Here is an 18355-nt window from a genome sequence, read left to right on the forward strand (position 1 = left end):
GAATCCTGGGTAACCCTGACATACGAGAAGCAGATAAAGGAAGAGGATGTCAGATGAGTTGTGAAAGTACTGATTGTGGAGTATTCTCCTAAGATGCTTGGCCATGAAGGGAAGAGAAAATGAAAATGGAGAGAAAAATTCTCATCCCATACTCTGCCTGTAAAAGTTCTTCTCAGTCTTCAAGGCGCCTTGCTAATAACCTCTCATTTTTAGCTTTCCTGATTTATTTATCTTTTTTTCCTCCTGTCATTATTTCCTTTACTGAATTCCACGCAGTGTATATATGATACGTACTCTGAAAAAGAAGGTGGTGGCAGGATGTGCAAATGAAAGATCAGGGCAGCCTCCTTCATCCTAAAATGAGAGAGTTTTGAACATGTTTATGGAAATCAAGAAGAGAGAATGGTTGGAAATATCAAAGAGAAGAAAATACTGGGGCACGATCTGAAAGGAGGATGATTATATGATGGTGCTGAATTTGCTATGTATTGACATAGTTTAAAAATTTTATTCATTCACTCAGGTTTATTGAGGGTCTTGTGCCAGCACTTTTCTAGCTGGGAATGCAGTGGCAAACCACATGGTCAAAGTCTCTGCCCTCACAGAGTTTACGTTCTAAAGTGGGGAGAAAAAGAGATAACAAGTGAGTTAAATAGCATGCCAGGTGGTGGTTAATACTATAGAACAGAGAAAGCAGGGAAAGGAAGTTGGGAGTGCCCTGTTCAAATCTGTAGGCTGATGAGCCAAGGCCTGACAGTTGAGTGAACATTTGCACAAAGACCTGAAAGAAGTGAGGGTGCAAGATGTGTGAATAGCTAGAGTATCAGGGGCTGGGCAGAGGTCAGAGCTAGGGCGGAAGTCCTGGAGGGAAACAGTTTAGCTTGTTTCAGAACAGCAGGGAGGTTAGGATGACTGGAATAAAGTGAGCAAGGGAGACGAGGTCAGAGATTATATGGGCCCTGATTGGCCATCTTAAAGGCCCTGATTAGCCTTTTACTCTGAATGAGATGGGGAACCAGTGGAGGGAGGGTTTGAGCTAAGGAGCGAGGACCTTTGACTAATGTTGTAGGGGTGACTTTCAGAATAGACTAAGGGAGGCAGAGAGGAGGCCTGAAGACCAAAGGCTATTGCAGTGGGTGTCCAGACAGGAAGTGGTGGTGGCTTGACCGAGGTGATAGCAGGGTGGAGGTTAGGATGAGGGATGTGGCAAATTCCTGAGTGTATTGTTAATGTATAACTAGGGATTTGCATAGGAATTGCACATGATGGGGTGTGAGAGGGATCTCAGAGATGACTAAGGTTTTTGGCCCAAGCAGCTAGGTGTTTGAGTTGTCATTTTTGCTGGTGGAGAAGGCTGAAGGGCAGGCTTTTCTTGAGGGGATGGAAATGAATTGGAATCAAGATTCAAATGCAGGCGCTGATTAGACATCTTAAGTGGAAGTGTCATGTAGGCAGTTGAATATCTGAGGGTTGGGGAGAGGCCCAAGATGGAGGTATACATTTTATATGATATTTTAAGCTTTGAAATTGAAGGCAATCACCCAGAGAGGGTGAGCTGATGGAAGAAGTCAAAGATCAAGCCCTGGAGGCTTCCACTGTGGAGGTCCAGGAGATAAGGACGAATTGGCCAAGGAGAAGGAAAAGCAGCAGCTGGTAGAGTTGGGAGAGAACCATACAGCTGTGTCTTAGAAACCATGTGAAGAAAGTATTTCCCCAAGGAAGGAATAATCAGCTGAATGTTAGGTTACAGGAAAAGGACTGGAAGTTGATCATGGTATGCTAGGACTTGGCAACAGGGAGATCAGGGCTGATGCTGACAAGCATTGTTTTTGGTTGTGTAGTGGGATAAAAGCCAGATTGGGGTGTGTTCAAGATGCATGTGATAAAGGAAACATGGATAGGTGTGGTGGCAGTTGATGGGGTGTGAGATAGAGGAAGGCTTTTTTAAAAGGTGGGGGAAATAACAGCTTGCACAGCATGGGAAGGCTTGCACAGACAGAAGATTCGATGATGTTAAGAAAGGGGGCTGATTGGTAGAGTGGTTCTTCAGTGCAGTAAGGGGTTGGGGTCGAGTGCAAAGTAGAGAAGTGGGCCTCAGACGGGGACATGGAGACTTCATAATCAAGTAAGATCTTATTTTTTGGGGTGACAGAGTCTTGCCCCGTCACCCAGGCTGGAGTGCAGGGGCGTAATCTCGGCTCACTGCAACCACTGCCTCCCAGGTTCAGGCGATTCTCTTGCCTCAGCCCCACAGGTGGCTGGGAATACAGGCACCCGCCACAACACCTGGCTAATTTTTATGCTTTTAGTAGAGATGAGGTTTCATCATGTTGACCAGGCTGGTTTTGAACTCCTGATCTCAAGTGATCTGCCTGTCTCAGCCTTCCAAAATGCTGGGATTACAGGCATGAGCCGCTGCACCTGGTCTCATAATCTCTTTAGTGGTCGTAAAATTTTTTTATTTTATAGAGTAATTAAATTAGTCCATACTGTCTAAAATATATGCTTTAATCCAGTTTGTCATTGATCCCTAGGATCAATACTCCTTTATTACTGAAGTAGCTCTTTGAATAGTCTTCCAGGCTTTGAAGTCTTCTCCCTTCTTATACTACAGGCTGGATTGTGTCAGTCCTTTGTTAGTTGCAGAATACAGTTCAAACTTTCTAATACACCAATTCAGACTTTTAGAATCTAGTTCCATTCTGTTATTCTAGCTTCATTTACTGTGCTATTTTATTTACCTGCTGCCAAAATACATTGGCGTATTTGCTACTGCTAGCATAGACATAGCACTTAGAGTGGATTTTCAAGTCAGACCTGGGTTTGATTCTTACTAATTACAACCTTGGGAAAATTTAGCTGATTTTGTCTCTCAGTTTGTTTCTTCATCTGTAAAATGGGATAATACCTACACTGTAAGGTTTTCTGTGGTTTCAGTGTGTTAGTAGGTATACAATAAAATTTAATTCTTTTCCTTCTTCGCTCACATTTGTCATCCTAAAAAGCTCTCTCATCCCATACTCTGCCTGTAAAAGTTCTTAGTCTTCAAAGCACATTGCCAATATCCTCTCATTTTTTTTTTAGCTTTTTCTAATGTATTTATCTTTTGTCCTCCTGTTATTATTTCCTTTACTGAATTCCATGCAGTGTGTATATAATACGTACTCTGAAAAATTGTTGAGACTGGCTAACATTTTCAGAGCACTGTGGTCAGGGTCTCTAGTAATAGCATAGGTTTTGTGCTGGTGTTTTCCAGATACAGTCATTCGTGTACCCCTTTTACCACTTTTGCCTTGTCTACGTGCCAACTGTACTTTAACTGAAAAGTTTGCTTTGAATGCACTCACTTTTTAATTCACTTTTAACAGCACTTTGAGATCCGGGCTAGATTTTTGCTAGTTGTACTTTTTCTGTTCCATATTAGAATGAGTACATAACTATCAAACTTTTAGATATGGCTTCAAATCATTTGTATATACCATCAGTATTATGCCATCTTTGCTTTCTTTACTAGATAAATTTGTATTAATTCATTTTTCTTGCTACACCAAGCGAAGAGTAAATTAAGATGTGTATTGCATTATTAATGTTAATTTTAAAAGGTAAGTTTAATGTTTAAGGTTTCTGTTCTCAGCTATAAAGTAGCAAAGTATTCTGAGATTTTACCTCAGACTATTTGCATATTTCCCACTCTTACTGATGCTAAAAACAGGGATTTTTTTCCCTAAGATTTATTAGTTTTCTGAGACGATACTTTTAATCATTTAAAAACATTCTATAGTAATATGTGACCTGTAGAAATACTTTGTTATTGCAGTGAGATGGAAGATTTTCGAGGGATAGCAGAAGAATCATTTCCAAGCTTTCTAACCAATTCATTATTTGGTAACAGTGAGATTTTGGAAAATGTCACTCTTTCTTCAAATCTTGGTTTGCCTGTTGCAGTTTCCACACTTGCTAGAAATACATCCAGCACTGAAAACAGGTAAGATTTGTTTGAGCAGATTCTTTTCCAGGTCCATAAAACCTACAGCATACTGATATTTATGTAATATTTCTCAGTCAAGCTTGAACTTTTTGTTTTATGAGTGAGGGAGATGGCCAAATATGTGAAATGAATATAGAAAAGACAGAATTTACTGTCTCTTTCCCTATTGCATTGCCTTTTCAGTGGGTAGGTTTGGGTGGGTTTGGAATTTGAGCACTAGTTATCTATTTTGGCCTATTACTTTTTTTTGTCTACTGTGTTTTGGATTTGTATTAGTTCAGTCATATTAATGGCTAGTAATGTAAAACAAGTTGTGTTAGCGAAGTTCAAAGGAAAATTAATCATAAGGTTAAAGGAGTATCTCTTGGCATCAAGGACAGGAAATGCAGAGCTTTGCTGCAAGAAGGGACTGGAATTGGGATTTGGGAAGCTATCAGGTCTTAGGTTTTTGTCATCCCACTCTATGTCTCTCTGTATAACTCTTTCATTCTCTTTTCTCTCTCTTTTCCTTTTTTTTTTTTTGGCTAATTAAAAAAATTTTTTTTGTAAAGATAGGGTCTTGATGTGTTAGCTAGGCTGTTCTTGAACTCTTGGGGCTCAAGTGATCCTCCCGCCTCAGCTTCTCAAAGTGTTGGGATTACAGGTGTGAGCTACTATACCTGGCCTCTTCTCTTTTTCAATACACTGATTTTATTTGCTTTTCTGTTCATGTTCTAGAATATGGCAACACAAATTCTCAAAAGACATCTATGAATTACATTTCTAGCTACACAAGGAGACTAATGAACTGTCTCTTGAAATCTCACAAGTTTCTGGTCCATCTTAGGTTAGGTATCTGTTCCAAATCCAGTCACCTGTGACTAGAGTTTTGGGTCATTGAGCCTATTTAGAAGTATGACAGAGCCTCACTTTTTGATTCATTTTAGCCAGGTTTATTCTTTACTGGACTTGTGTGGCTATCTCTCTCTTCCAACCTTCAGTCTCTCCTAGGTTTCTGAAGCAACTTGGCTCTTGCCATTCTAGTAACTTTCAGCTCCTGAAGTCAAGTTTCTCTTTCATAGAAACTCGACCAGGCTGGGCATGGTGGCTCACGCCTGTAATCCCAGCACTTTGGGAGGCCAAGGTGGGCAGATCACTTGAGGTCAGGAGTTCGAAACCAGCCTGGCTAACATGGCGAAATTTTGTCACTACTAAAAATAAAAGCCAGGTGTGATGGCGCATGCCTGTAATCTCAGCTACTCAGGAGGCTGAGACGGGAGAATTGCTTGAACCTGGAAGGGGGAGGTTGTGGTGAGCTGAGATTGGGCCAGTGCACTCTAGCCTGGACAACAGAAGGAGACTCTGTCTCAAAAAAATAGAAAAAAAAAAAATTAACCAGCGTTTTTTTTTTAACTTTTAAAATGTCCATTTTGTTAGCAGATTTATGTTTCGTTAAATACACCTCGTTTTGTGTCTTCAAATGGATTGTATATAGCGTACACGTCCATTACATGTAGGGTCTTGAATAATGTATAAAGTTTGCCTGTGCCTAAATTGGCCACGTTCCTGTCTTCTCTCAACCTAAACATTTAGTGAGGAGCATTGTCTTGACCTTTGGGAGGAAGGGATTGTATTAACGCTGTCAGCTCTTATAGCTTTATGATTTTTGACTGTATTGTTGAATACAGATAAACTCCCTATTGCTTGAGCCACAGGTTTCCATGCTCTGCAGAGGATGGTGGTGTGGAATACAAAGCCCCTATTTGTTTTTACTCCTGGTGGTTGGTTTTATTGTCACACAGCCCTATGTAATGATGGCATTTAAATATGTGTAACTTAATTCTTAACAATTAAAACAATATTTTTTTTTTTTTTTTGTAGATATCCTGATATCCAGGCATCTTACTTAGTAGAAGGGAGATTTTCAGTTCCATCTGGGTCATCTCCCAGAAACCAGAGTGACACTGAACCAATAGAGAGGGTACAGCTTAGCTTCCAGGATGATGAGTAAGTTCATAACTTCATTTGCTTGTACTGTGCTAAAAGTGGGTCTTATGCAGTCTTGTGGAAAATGACAATGTGATTGTGTCTGTAATTAATTCTGATTAATTCTAAGAGTCTTTAAGAGTTTTCTTTTTTTTTTTTTTGAGGCAGAATCTCACTCCATTTCCCAGGCTATTATGCAATGGCATGATCTCGGCTCACTGCAACCTCTATTTCCTTGGTTCAAGGGATTCTCCTGCCTCAGCTTCCCGATTAGCTGGAATTACAGGCATGTGCCACCATGCCCACCTAATTTTTTTGGTATTTTTAGTAGAGATGGGGTTTCACCGTGTTGGCCAGGCTGGTCTCAAACTCCTGACCTCACGTGAACTGCCCGCCTTGGCTTCCCAAAGTACTGGGATTAGAGTTACAGGCATGAGCCACTGCGCCCAGCAAAGAGTTTTCTTTATGCACTTTAATCACATTTGTAGTCTTTCAAAATATTTTTTTTGGATTCTAAAAATGGTATGTGCTATTGAAAAAAATAGAGAATGTAGAAAATTATTTGGAAGACAACAAAGGCCTGTAATCCCACTAACTAGAGAACAGCCATTGAGTACATTTTTATTTGTAGTCTTTCAGACTATTTTCTATGTGCATTTATGCCTTTAAATCTTTTTTCACTTCTAATATGAGGCTATAGAAAAAGAAAAATGAAAATAATTTTTTTTTTTACAAAATAAGATTAAACTCTTATTGTGTTTATTATATTAAAAAAATTAAGATGCAGTATTATGTTTAGCTTTCAATTACAATTAATATAAATCTGTGTCATAGTGTTAATGACTGTATACCCAGGTCTGTATTGGCCATTTGGATTATTGCAGTTTTGCTATACAAAGGTAATGAACTTCCCTATGTGTACATTTATATATACATTTTTCACACCTAAGATATTATTTAGATTTCTAGGATTTAAATTGCTGAGTTAAAAATACTTTGTTATAAAGACCATTAATTTGTAATTAACACATTGCTCTTTAGAAAACTTGTATCCGTTTATTCTCCTAGTAGATATATTATGGGAATGCTGACTTCTCTCAATCCTGCCCAACATTTGATGGTGCTATTTTTAATCTTTGATTTTCAGAGGTGAAAATAATTTACATAATACACATGTATATATGCATGGAAGAAAGTCTGGAAGTCTATAAAACCAAAATGATACTAGTGGTATTACAGACAATCTTATTTTCTGTGTTTAAATTTGTATTTGAATATTATGATATTGAACCTGCTGTAATATCTATTCATTACTTAGATTTATGTTACAAATTGCCTCTTGATAGCCTTTATATGTAGGTGCTTTCTTTATATTAAAGATGTTAACCAGGCCGGGCGCGGCAGCTCATGCCTATAATCCCAGCACTTTGGGAGGCCGAGGCGGGTGGATCACGAGGTCAACAGATCGAGACCTTCCTGGTCAACATGGTGAAACCCCGTCTCTACTAAAAATACAAAAATTAGCTGGGCATGGTGGTGCACGCCTGTAATCGCAGCTACTCGGGAGGCTAAGGCAGGAGAATTGCTTGAACCCAGGAGGCAGAGGTTGCGCTGAGCCGAGATCGCGCCGTTGCACTCCAGCCTGGGTAACAAGAGCGAAACTCTGTCTCAAAAAAAAAAAAAAAAAAAAAAAAAAGCTGTTAACCCTGTGTATTCAATCCTTCACTCTGTGTTTTTACTGCATGCCTACTCTGTGTCAGCCACTTCTCCAGGTGGTTAGGAAATTCCAGTGACTAAAACAGATGTTAAACAAGACACTAGAATATGCTAATTTTATAGTATATTAGAAGAGAAAAGTGCTAGAAAAAAATAAAATATGATGAGGGTTATTAGGAAGGCCGAAGGCAGTTGTCAGTGTGGGTCTCATTGTGGACATAAGATATGAGCCAAGGGCACAATGGCTCACGCCTGTAATCCCAGTACTCTGGGAGGCTGAGGTGGGTGGATCACCTGAGGTCAGAAGTTTGAGACCAGCCTGACCAACATGGTGGAATCCCATCTCTACCAAAAACACAAAAATTAGCTAGCTGTAGTGGCACATGCCTGTAATCCCAGCTACTTGGGGGGCTGAGGCAGGATAATTGCTTGAACCTGGGAAGTGGAGGCTGTAGTGAACCAATATCATGCCACTGCATTCCAGCCTGGGCGACAGAGTGAGACTCCGTCTCAAAAAAAAAAAAGGAAAAAAGATACGAGTCAAGACTTGACGGCAGGGAGTTAATAACTATGTGGACTCCAGGGGGAAGCAGACATCAGGCCAAGGGTGCAGCCAGCCTGAAGACATTAAGGCAGGAGTGTAGTCCCTGTGATCACAGAGTGGCAGGGAGGCTGGGGAGGTGGTGAGCAGGACCTTGACTCTGACTCTGAGAGATACGGGAAGAAACTTGAGGGCTCCATCCGAATTGTGTTTTAAAAGGCCCACTCTGAGGATCACTTGAGCCCAGGAGATTGAGGCTGAAGGGAGCCGTAATTGCACCACTGCACTCTAGCCTGGATGACAGAATGAGAACCCTGTCTCAAAAAAAAAGGCCCACTCTGGCTTTTACATGGAGAAGAGACTATAGGAGGCGAGAGTGGGCACAGCACGAGCACTGAGTCTCGATGGTCCGGTAGTGAGGCAGATGGAAGAGAGCACCAGGCCTGGTCCTCAGGTTGCTCCACAGTGAGAAGCTGGTGACAGGAGAAATCAATAGAGAGATTAAGAATTAGTGATTCAGAGGCAGGAGGAAAACTGTTTCCTGGAAGCCATGCCAGGAGCATGTATGAAAGAAGAGTTACCCAACTATGTGAAATAAAATGAGGGCAGAGAATTGACTCTTGGAATTAGCATAGATTAGGTCCTTGGTAACCCTGATAAGTAGTTTGGTGGAAGAAGGGCAAGGCACCATAGCCTACTTGGAGTGAGTTTCAGAGAGAACAGGAGTTAGCTGTTAGAGGCAGTAGAAAGCTTGTGGTGTTTTGCTGCGAAAGGGAGCAGAGAAACGAGGTTGTGATAGCTGATGGTTGTAGTGGGTGAAGAGAGGTTTCACTTTTTTTTGTGGTGGGAGAAGTTGCTGCATGTTTATGTGATAATAGAAATAATCTCCTGGAAAGGTAAAATTTGCTGATGTAGAAAGGGAAGAGAATTGCTACAGTAATGTCTGTGTCAGTAAGAGAGTGGGCCACAACTTGCATTGCGGTGAGTAGCTTTAGCTGGGTAGGACTGCGGGCAGTTCCTCTGCAGTAACAGGTGGGAAGACGGCCTGTGTGGGTGCATGTAGTGGTAAGAATCTCTGGAAGTTACCTTTTCAGTTCTTGAGGCTGAAAGTAGGGTTAATGAAGTAGAAGGAAAGCCATCAAGTCAGAGTGAGGGTAGAGAAAAAGGAGTTGGTGGTTTAAAGAAAAAGATGTAAAATTACCACATGGAGCGTAGGAAAATGAATGAACAGGGTTGAAATGTTAGGATTTCTGGATAACATCAAGGGCCCAACTTGAGGGCTATAGGCATGAATTTAGTGTGGGACTGTTATTTCTCCAGCCACATTGAGCTATAAGGAGTGCAGGTAAAGAGGAGGTGGAGAATTGAATTTAACCAGGGTTGTAGGCAGTGAGGGACAAGGTTGCTGAGGATGTAAGATTGACCATGTGCTTTAGGTTAAGGAGGAGGAGAGGGTATGGTCAGGGAGAGGGAGAGCAATGTGGTGGTACAGATGGGCTGGAGGTGCAGTTGGGGTCAGCATCATATAGTTGTGGTACTAGAGACAGAGGGGTAGTAGGTGATTCAAAGCTGTGAGGCTCTAGGGAGAGCGACCTGGAAGTGGCACTGAGGGCAGGGAGGGCCTATGTATTCCATCTCCACACCAAGTGATGATGCCACGGCTGTTGGAGAGATGAGGGTCCCCATTTTTCAGAGCTTGGGGGTAGCAATGTCCTCACAGGATATTCAGGCTTTCATTAAAGCAGTAAGGTGACAGGAATGTTCAGAGAAGGGGTTCAGGAATGGCAGATCTTGTCAACCCAGCTCTGTAAATTCTAGAAGGCATAGTAGAAGGGTTTTATTTGTGGGGGAGTAGAAGAGCTGTACAGTCTTAAGGGACTTGGAATGCCAGCAGTGAGGCATCCTGGGCTGGTTGTAGGAGCTGAATCAGAAGAAATCGCAAATGTCAGGGATAGGAGGGCATTTTGAGGGCATACTTTTGACTTTTGCTGAGGCCAGGAGCTCAGGAAACTGCTCTTGTTGGCCCTTGTTGATGGAAGATACGAGGCCTGGTGAGATGGAGTCTTAGACTCAGTTCCTGGGGGGAGGTAAGTGCTTAGAGCTAGCCCTTGACTCTTGAACAGTCTGAAGCTCTGGGTTGTTGGTCTGAGTACGAGGGCTTCCTTGGACACTGTACTGAAGAGTCAGCAGCCTGGAAAGGCATGGCCTCAGTCTCTTGGTGAGGGATGGCTTCTTTGACCCCTTCTTGGGGAGGAGGTAATTTGTGTTTCAAAATGTCTTTATTCTGATCTTGGAATTAATTAATACTTAAGCTGAGTACAGAATTTTAGGATGAAAATAAATTTTCACACAATTTTGAAGATATTGCAACATTGTATGTGAAGTCTGATGTAATCTTGATGCTCTTTTTTTTTTTTTTTAATCTGAACTATGTTTTCTGTCTGGAAGTTTTAGAATCCCCTTTGAGTCCCTTGTGAGTGAGGCAATTTTCCTCGATTTACTAAATGAATTGGCATTGATCTGGAGATTAGATTAGTTCTAGATAATTATGATTTCCTTGAAATTTTTTTTTTTTTCTATTTTTTCCTTTTGTTTTTCCAGACCTACTGTTTTGGATTGTCTGGGTTGTTTTTTTTTTGGGAGACAGAATCTCACTCCATCACCAGGTGCCAGATTAGAGTGCAGTGGCAAGACCTCGGCTCACTGCAACCTCTGCCTCCCGGGTTCAAGCAATTCTCCTGCCTCAACCTCCCGAGTAGCTGGGACTACGGGTGCACTCCACCACACCCAGCTAATTTTTTTGTATTTTTAGTAGAGACGGGGTTTCACCATGTTGGCCAGGATGGTCTCGATCTCTTGACTTCGTGACCTGCCCACCTCGGCCTCCCAAAGTGCTGGGATTACAGGCATGAGCCACCGTGCCCGGCCTGTCTCGGTTGTTTTATTTTTTTCCTTTTTTTTCTGGTTAGTGCAAAAAGACATTGTTCTAGATAAGTTTTTTCCCCACTCATTAAATCATTTGGTAGTCATTTAAATAATAATAACTCTTTTTTTGACTTTTTTTTTAATGGGCCTTTTTTGTGGATGTACACTTGACCCTTGAACAACCTGAGTTTGAACAGTGTGGGTCCACTTATAAGCAGATTTTTTTCAACCAAACGTGGATAGAAAATTCAATATTTGTGGATATGAAACCCGAGTGTAGTCAGTGCTGACTGTGGGACTTGAATATTGCATATTTTGGTAGATGTGGGGGTTCTGAAACCAGTCCCCCATGTACACTGAGAGTTGACTGTAACAGCTACATGGATATTTCTGAAGATTTTAATTAGAAATTTTGAAAGTTCTGTAAACTGTTCCTTTTCTCCAGGGCTGTTTGTATAGTTTGTTCATTTTTATTTTTGTCTCTCGAGCTGCTCCTTTTTTTCTTGTGTCTGATTTGTGGCTGTCTTCTAGGCTGCCTAGTGTAGGCACCCTTAGCTGCATACCCTTGTGTATGTTGCTTTCATTTCTCTTTGGCTTCCACACAAGAGGAACATCGTTCCTGGCCAAGTTTACTTTAGAGTGCGCAGGTTGGAGTCTTAAATTTTGTGCTAGATGTTTGACTCTTTGTTCTGGGCCGCTGTTATTGCTGTTGTTTCATTCTCCACAGGCATTTTCTGTACCTTGTCTGCAGGCAAGCCCTTACCTCCCCCTTGCCAGGTGTTCACTGTTTGTGTGTGGCTGTTGTCTTTGGGGTGAGGAAGAAGGGTGTACTCCTGTTAGGCTGCCTGCTAGGCTTTCAGTCTCCCCGTCTCCTGCCCTCCCCGACTCTCTCCTGCCCTCTTTCTGACTGTAGTCATGGAACATTTTCGTGGTTCTTGCTGACAGATTTGTTTCTTTTTCTGCTTCCGGGCCCTTCTGTTCTTGGATTGTGGCTTTCTTTCCCCTTGCACACCCCATCTGCTTTTCAGATTCCAGAATCTGGGGTAAGCGTGGGTTAGGACTGGTAGTTCTTACCCAGATTTCTTCACTTTTATAGATTTCCTTACTGTCATTTTATTGGACTGTTGGAAGTTGCTCTTGCCTCTAACTTGAAACTTGGGACTTAGTTTGCAAAGTTTTTGTGAGCTAACAAAAATATGGATAGCTGTAGTTTTGAGGAGGTAGCTTTTTTAGAGGGATGGTGGTGAATGTAGAGTGCCCTGCTCTCAACTGTCCCTGTATTCTAAAGTTCTTGTGATCATACTATGTACTTTTCTTAGGGAAGGCTTTAAAATATGGAAATTGACCTAACCATCCTGACTTACTTATTTCCTATCACCACCTTGCTCCCCTACCTCTTTCCTTTCTGTCGTTGCTATCCCTTAACTTTTTAACTGTATAGTCTTTCTACCTATGTCTTTCCTTTTGTGTACTTGGTGAAATTTTTCCTTGGCTTAAGCTAGTGGCTTTTTATGTACTCCAGCCCCAGTAAAGAGATGGAGAAACGGGGAAATAAATTGTAGTTAGGGTTGGAGAGTTGCCTCAGGGATGAAAGATTAGGATTTGAGAAATACAGAAGAACTTTCTTAAAAAATCCATCCTTGACTGGGTATGGTGGCTCATGCCTGTAATCCTAGCACTTAGGGAGGCTGAGGCATGTGGATCATGAGGTTAGGAGTTCAAGACCAGCCTGACCAAGATGGTGAAACCCCATCTCTACTGAAAATACAAAAATTAGCTGGGCGTCGTGGCGCACGCCTATAATCCTGGCTACTCAGGAGGCTGAGGCAGGAGAATTGCTTGAACTCGGGAGGTGGAGTTTGCAGTGAGCCGAGGTCTTGTCACTGCACTCCAGCCTGGTGACAGAGTGAGACTCCATCTCAAAAAATAAATAAATAAAAATTCATACTGGCCAAATTTGAGCCTGGCTGTAACAGTTTGTCATGTAATGAATTTGTTGCATTTAGAGGCTTTTTCCTGAAGTTCCATTCCCACCCCTCCTCTTTCTGTGGTGATATGCTCTATACCCAAGAGCTTTTGCAGTAGGGTAGGAGGGAAATTGCCTGTAAGAAGAATACTTAAATCCACACAGAAAACAGCAGAGGTAGATAGAAAGATAAGGACAAGGACTAAGACTAGGGATAAAGATAAAAACAATCGAAACCTTTACTAATTCAGAGATTTGGCTATTTTGGCAAATATGCCAGTATCCTTTAAGTCTGTATAGCTTTCAGAAATCTGAGTCCTGTAGACTGGTCGTTTCAAGGATACTTATTTTGGAAAGAAGAAAAAACACTTTTTATTCCTTGAGAGGAAGAGTAGCAGTATGACATTCTCTTTGATTTTGGTATACTGTGTATCACTGGACCCAAAAGGTTGATTCAGTCCCCAGAATACCATGTAGTGTTAGCAGTTGTAGTTTCTGTCTAGACTCAGATTATTTTTTATTGCTTCCATTTTTTCTTTTTGAGAGGTGAAATACTCAAATAACTGATCAATAGATATTTTATAGATTTACCCAAGGTAACATTTTAACATTTTTCTATTTCCTAATAAAAAAGTTCTATCTCTAGGAAAAAGAGCTATGTGGAAAGTCAACATTTGTCAAATGCTTTCAGGAAACAGTCAGCTTTCCAAATGGAGACAGTAGGACCAGAAGAGGAGCCAGGTGGAGCTACAGAATCCTTGCAAGGCCAAGATTTCTTCGACAGGGCATCACCATTGGAACAAGCACAAGGTACTGAACTATTTGAAATTATTTCTTAATGCATATGTTGTAACTTCCTTTTTCATTTCCTCATTTTGGATTTTGATTTGTTTTGTTTTTTTGAGGCAGGGTCTACTCCTGTTGCCAAGGCTGGAGTCCAGTGGTGTGATCACAACTCACTGCAGCCTCAACTTCCTGGGCTGTTCAACCTATCTTCCCATCTCAGCCTCCTGAGCAGCTGGGTCTACAGGCACACACCACCACTTTTTTTTTTTTTTTTTTTTTAAAGGTGGGGTTTTACCGTGATGGCCAGGCTGGTCTTGAACTCCTGACCTCAGGTGATCCACCCACCTCGGCCTCCCAAAGTGCTGGGATTATAGGCATGAGCCACAGCACCCGGCCACTTTTTTGTGTTTTTAGTAGAGACGGGGTTTTGCCATGTTGCCCAAGGTGGGCTTGAACTCCTGGGCTCAGGTCATCTGCTCTGCCTTGGCCTGCCAGAATGCTGGGATGATGGGCATGAGCCACTGTGCCTGGCCTTTTTTTTTTCCCCTCTTAATTTTTAGATGGGTTCTAGCTATGTTGCCCAGACTGGTCATGAACTCCTGGGCTCAAGCAGTTCTTTCACCTCAGCTTCTTGGGTAGCTGGGATTTGATGCATGCATCATCACTCCTGGCTGGGATGTATTCATCTTGTATTATCACACGGTAAACTGAAAATAATTTGATTTGCATTGTACCTATTAATGTCATATTTACAGTACTTTTATAGGGAAAGGTCTCCTCTTAACCTTGTTAACTGATTTAAGCTGAAATTATTTTTGCTTTGGAAACCATGCTGTCAGATGATCACAGCATAGTTTACATTCAAGACAAGACTACTTTTAGTGCATCTTCCACTTTTCTCCCCCAAATTAATTTATATTCGTATCAAGAGTCAATTTTGTTCCTAAGCTTATTTTTATAGAACAGGTGAATTTTAAGTTGTAAAATAAATAATAGTTTCTAAGAAAATGAGGTTGAATGCATTGGAAATACTCAAGGGTAAGTCCTTTGAAAAATTGCTCTTGGGCCAGGTGCAGTGCCTCATGCCTATAAACCCAGCACTTTGGGAGGACGAGGCAGGAGGATCACCTGAGATCAGAAGTTCAAAGACCAACCTGGCCAAACCCTGTCTCTCCTAAAAATACAAAAATTAACCAGGCATGGTAGCGGCTGCCTGTAATCCCAGCTACTTGGGAGACTGAGACAGGAGAATCACTTGAACCCGAGAGGCAGAAGTTGCAGTGAGCCAGGATCGTGCCACTGTACTCCAGCTGGGTGACAATGTGAGACTCTGTCTCAAAAAGAAAAATTGCTCTGAAATTAGATGTGGAGAAGAAACTACAAAAATAAAAATATGGGGAAAGTTGTTTAAAAAAATTATAGGCTTCTGCTGTTGATTTGTCTTAAGTACTCTACATTCATTTTCTTTCAACAAAGAAACCAAAACTGGAAATTTATCAGTGGTATTTTGTAACTCCAAACTGTAGTTGAGTAGTCAAAAGGCCTTGCCTGATTATACGTTGTAAGATTGACAAATGAGTACACATTATATGTTAGAAAAATTTTAAGGGATGTTTATGTTTCCCTTGATGAAAAATGTTACATGTATGAAAGAAGACAGTGATATTGTCACTCAAACAAGCAATAAAAGAAAAAAATAGATGAATTGGACTTCAGAATTGAAAACTTTTATGCTTCAAAAGACACTATCAAGAAAGGGAAAAGAGTAACCAAAAAAAAAAATGGGAAAAAATATGTGCAAATCATATATGTGGAAAGGGACTAGTATTCAAAATATATAAAGAACTCTTACAACTCAACATTAAAAAGACAAATGGGCAAAGGACTTGAGTAGACATTTCTCTATAGAAGTTGTGCAAATGGCCAGTAAACACATGAAGATATACTCAATATCATTAGACATCCAGGAAATGTAATTCAAAACCAAAGTGAGGCTGGTGCGATGGCTCATACCTGTAATCCCAGCACTTTGGGAAGCCAAGCTGAGTGGATCATTTGAGGTCTGGAGTTTGAGACTGGTCTGGAGTTCGAGACCAGCCTGGCCAACATGGTGAAACCCCACCTCTACAAAAATACAAAAATTAGCCAAGTGTGGTGGTGGGTACCTGTAGTCCCAGCTACTCAGGAGGCTGAGGCTAGAGAATTGCTTGAACCCAGGAGGTGGAGGTTGCAGTGAGCCAAGATCGTGCACTGCGTTCTAGCCTGGGTTATGGAGCAAGACTGTCTCTCAAAAAACAGAAAAAAGAAACAACAACAAAAAAATACAAACCCATAGTGAGATACTGTTTTACACTCACTTGGCTAACTATAATTAAAAAAATTGAAAATAACATTTTGGTGAGGATATGGAGGGACTGAAACCCTCATATATTATTGGTAGAAATGTGAAGTGGTACATCCACTTTGGAAAGCAGTTTGACAGTTCCTCAAAACATTAAACATTGTGTTGCCATGTGACTCAGCATTTGCACTCCTAGGTATATACCCAAGAGAAAGGAAACCGTATGTCTACGCAAAAACTTTTTTTTTTTTTTTTTTTTGAGACAGAGTCTTGCTTTGTCTCCCAGGCTGGAGTGTGTGGCGTGATCTCAGGTCAGTGCAACCTCCGTCTCCTGAGATCAGGTGATTCTCCTGCTTCCGATTACAGGCATGGACCACTACACCCAGCTAATTTTTGTATATTTAGTAGAGATGAGGTTTAGCCATTTTGGCTAGGCTGGTCTTGAACTCCTGACCTCAAGTGATCCACCTGCCTCAGCCTCCCAAAGTGCTGGGATTATAGGCGTGAGCCACTGCGCCTGACAACAGCCAAAAAGTAGAAACAACTCAAATATTAATCAACTGATGAATGGACAAAGAAAATGTAGTATGGCCACATGAGTGGAGTATTACTCATCCACAAAAAGGAACTGATACGTGCTTTAATACAGGTGGGCCTTGAAAACATTATGCCAAGTGAAAGAAGAAAGACACAGAAGGCCACAAAATGTATGGTTCTGTTTATCCGTAGGGAAATCTATAGATGGAGAATCGCAAATGACAAATTATTGATTGTCAGAGGCTGGAAGGTAGTGGGAATAGGGAGTGATTGCTAATAGGTATAGTGTTTCACTTTGGAATAATGAAAATAGTGGTGATGGCTGTACAACCTTGTGAGCATACTAAAATCTGCTGAATTGTATGCTTTAAAAGAGTGAATTAATGATACATGAATTGTATGTATCAATTTAAAAAAACGTCACATGTACCTATCCCACTAGTATAAGATTTTGTCATACTTGCATCATCTCTCCTTTTTACTACTATTTTTCTGATATTTTAAAATTTCAGATGCCATTTGTGCATATTTCAATATGCATCTTCAAAAGTGTGGACATTTTCTTACATAACCACAGTGCTATTAACATAGCTAACAAACTTATCATCTGGTACAGCTGTTTATAGTGATTTGCGCGTATGGGGGTCTGAGAGAGGTTTTGTTATGCTGCAGTGCCTGTGTTGCGTCTCCTGTGTCAGTGCCTTGTTGAAATACTCTAGGTCAGTCACACTGTAGTTTGTCCCACTATTTAGGTTTGTCCCTTTATTTACTCAAGGTGCCATTTCTTTTTCCCTCTCCACATCTCCTACAAAGCAAAAGTTAGCTATAAAGTCTTGATTAAACACATATTCAAGTTCTTTGGTATAATTTTTTTATGAGTCCCTACCCTAACATTTAAAAACATTTAACTGACCTATGATGGATTCGTATACATCATTTAAAAGTGCCTCTATTCTATTTCAAGAGAAAGATATTTCTTGCTATTTTTAGGTATTGTTGGGTATTTAGTTGGTCAAATAACCTGGTCTCTCAGTTTGTTTTTGTTTTCTTATACAGACTCACCTATTGATTTTCATCTACAGTCATGGATGAATAATAAGGAACCCAAGGTAATCTTTTATATGTTATTTTCTGGAGTATTATAGGGGAGTAAAAGTTTATATTTCACATATATAAGTGTTAATATTAGTTAGATGTCATCTACTTTTTTATAGTATAACTCTAACTTATCCAGCTTCAGTAAAAATGGAAGTTTCTCAAGTAATTAGAAGGTTAAGGAGTAGTGCTGATGCATGGTACTGTATTCTTGGGCTTGGTGTTGTTGTCAGAGCTGAGTCCATCTATTTACTCTGCTTTACTCTACTGGCTTCATGTAGAGTGTTAGCTTCATGAGGGTAAGGGGGTGTGTGTGTGTGTGTGTGGGCTTGGTGATGTTGTCAGAGCTGAGTCCATCTATTTACTCTGCTTTACTCTACTGGCTTCATGTAGAGTGTTAGCTTCATGAGGGTAAGGGGGTGTGTGTGTGTGTGTGTGGGCTTGGTGATGTTGTCAGAGCTGAGTCCATCTATTTACTCTGCTTTACTCTACTGG

The 18355-nt window shown here is 40.9% G+C and overlaps 1 protein-coding gene across 12 annotated transcripts in view; it reads left to right on the forward strand.

The window, feature by feature from the left end:
- CEP192 (centrosomal protein 192) overlaps nucleotides 1–18355 on the forward strand; it is a 132466-nt gene that overhangs the window by 3799 nt on the left and 110312 nt on the right. For 8 of the 12 annotated variants that reach the window (XM_032293452.1, XM_032293445.1, XM_032293446.1 and 5 more), the window contains 4 exons: nucleotides 3818–3985; nucleotides 5849–5974; nucleotides 13736–13911; nucleotides 17822–17874. In XM_032293452.1, the coding sequence (XP_032149343.1) occupies nucleotides 3822–3985; nucleotides 5849–5974; nucleotides 13736–13911; nucleotides 17822–17874 (519 nt within the window). In that variant the 5' untranslated portion in view covers nucleotides 3818–3821. The remainder of the gene's footprint in view (nucleotides 1–3817; nucleotides 3986–5848; nucleotides 5975–13735; nucleotides 13912–17821; nucleotides 17875–18355) is intronic. The other 4 variants (XM_032293450.1, XM_032293451.1, XM_032293453.1 and 1 more) reach the window with 4 other exon arrangements.

This window comes from Sapajus apella, unplaced genomic scaffold (assembly GCF_009761245.1).
Source record: "Sapajus apella isolate SASKATOON/1434 unplaced genomic scaffold, GSC_monkey_1.0 scaffold29, whole genome shotgun sequence".
NCBI classification, from domain to species: domain Eukaryota; kingdom Metazoa; phylum Chordata; class Mammalia; order Primates; family Cebidae; genus Sapajus; species Sapajus apella.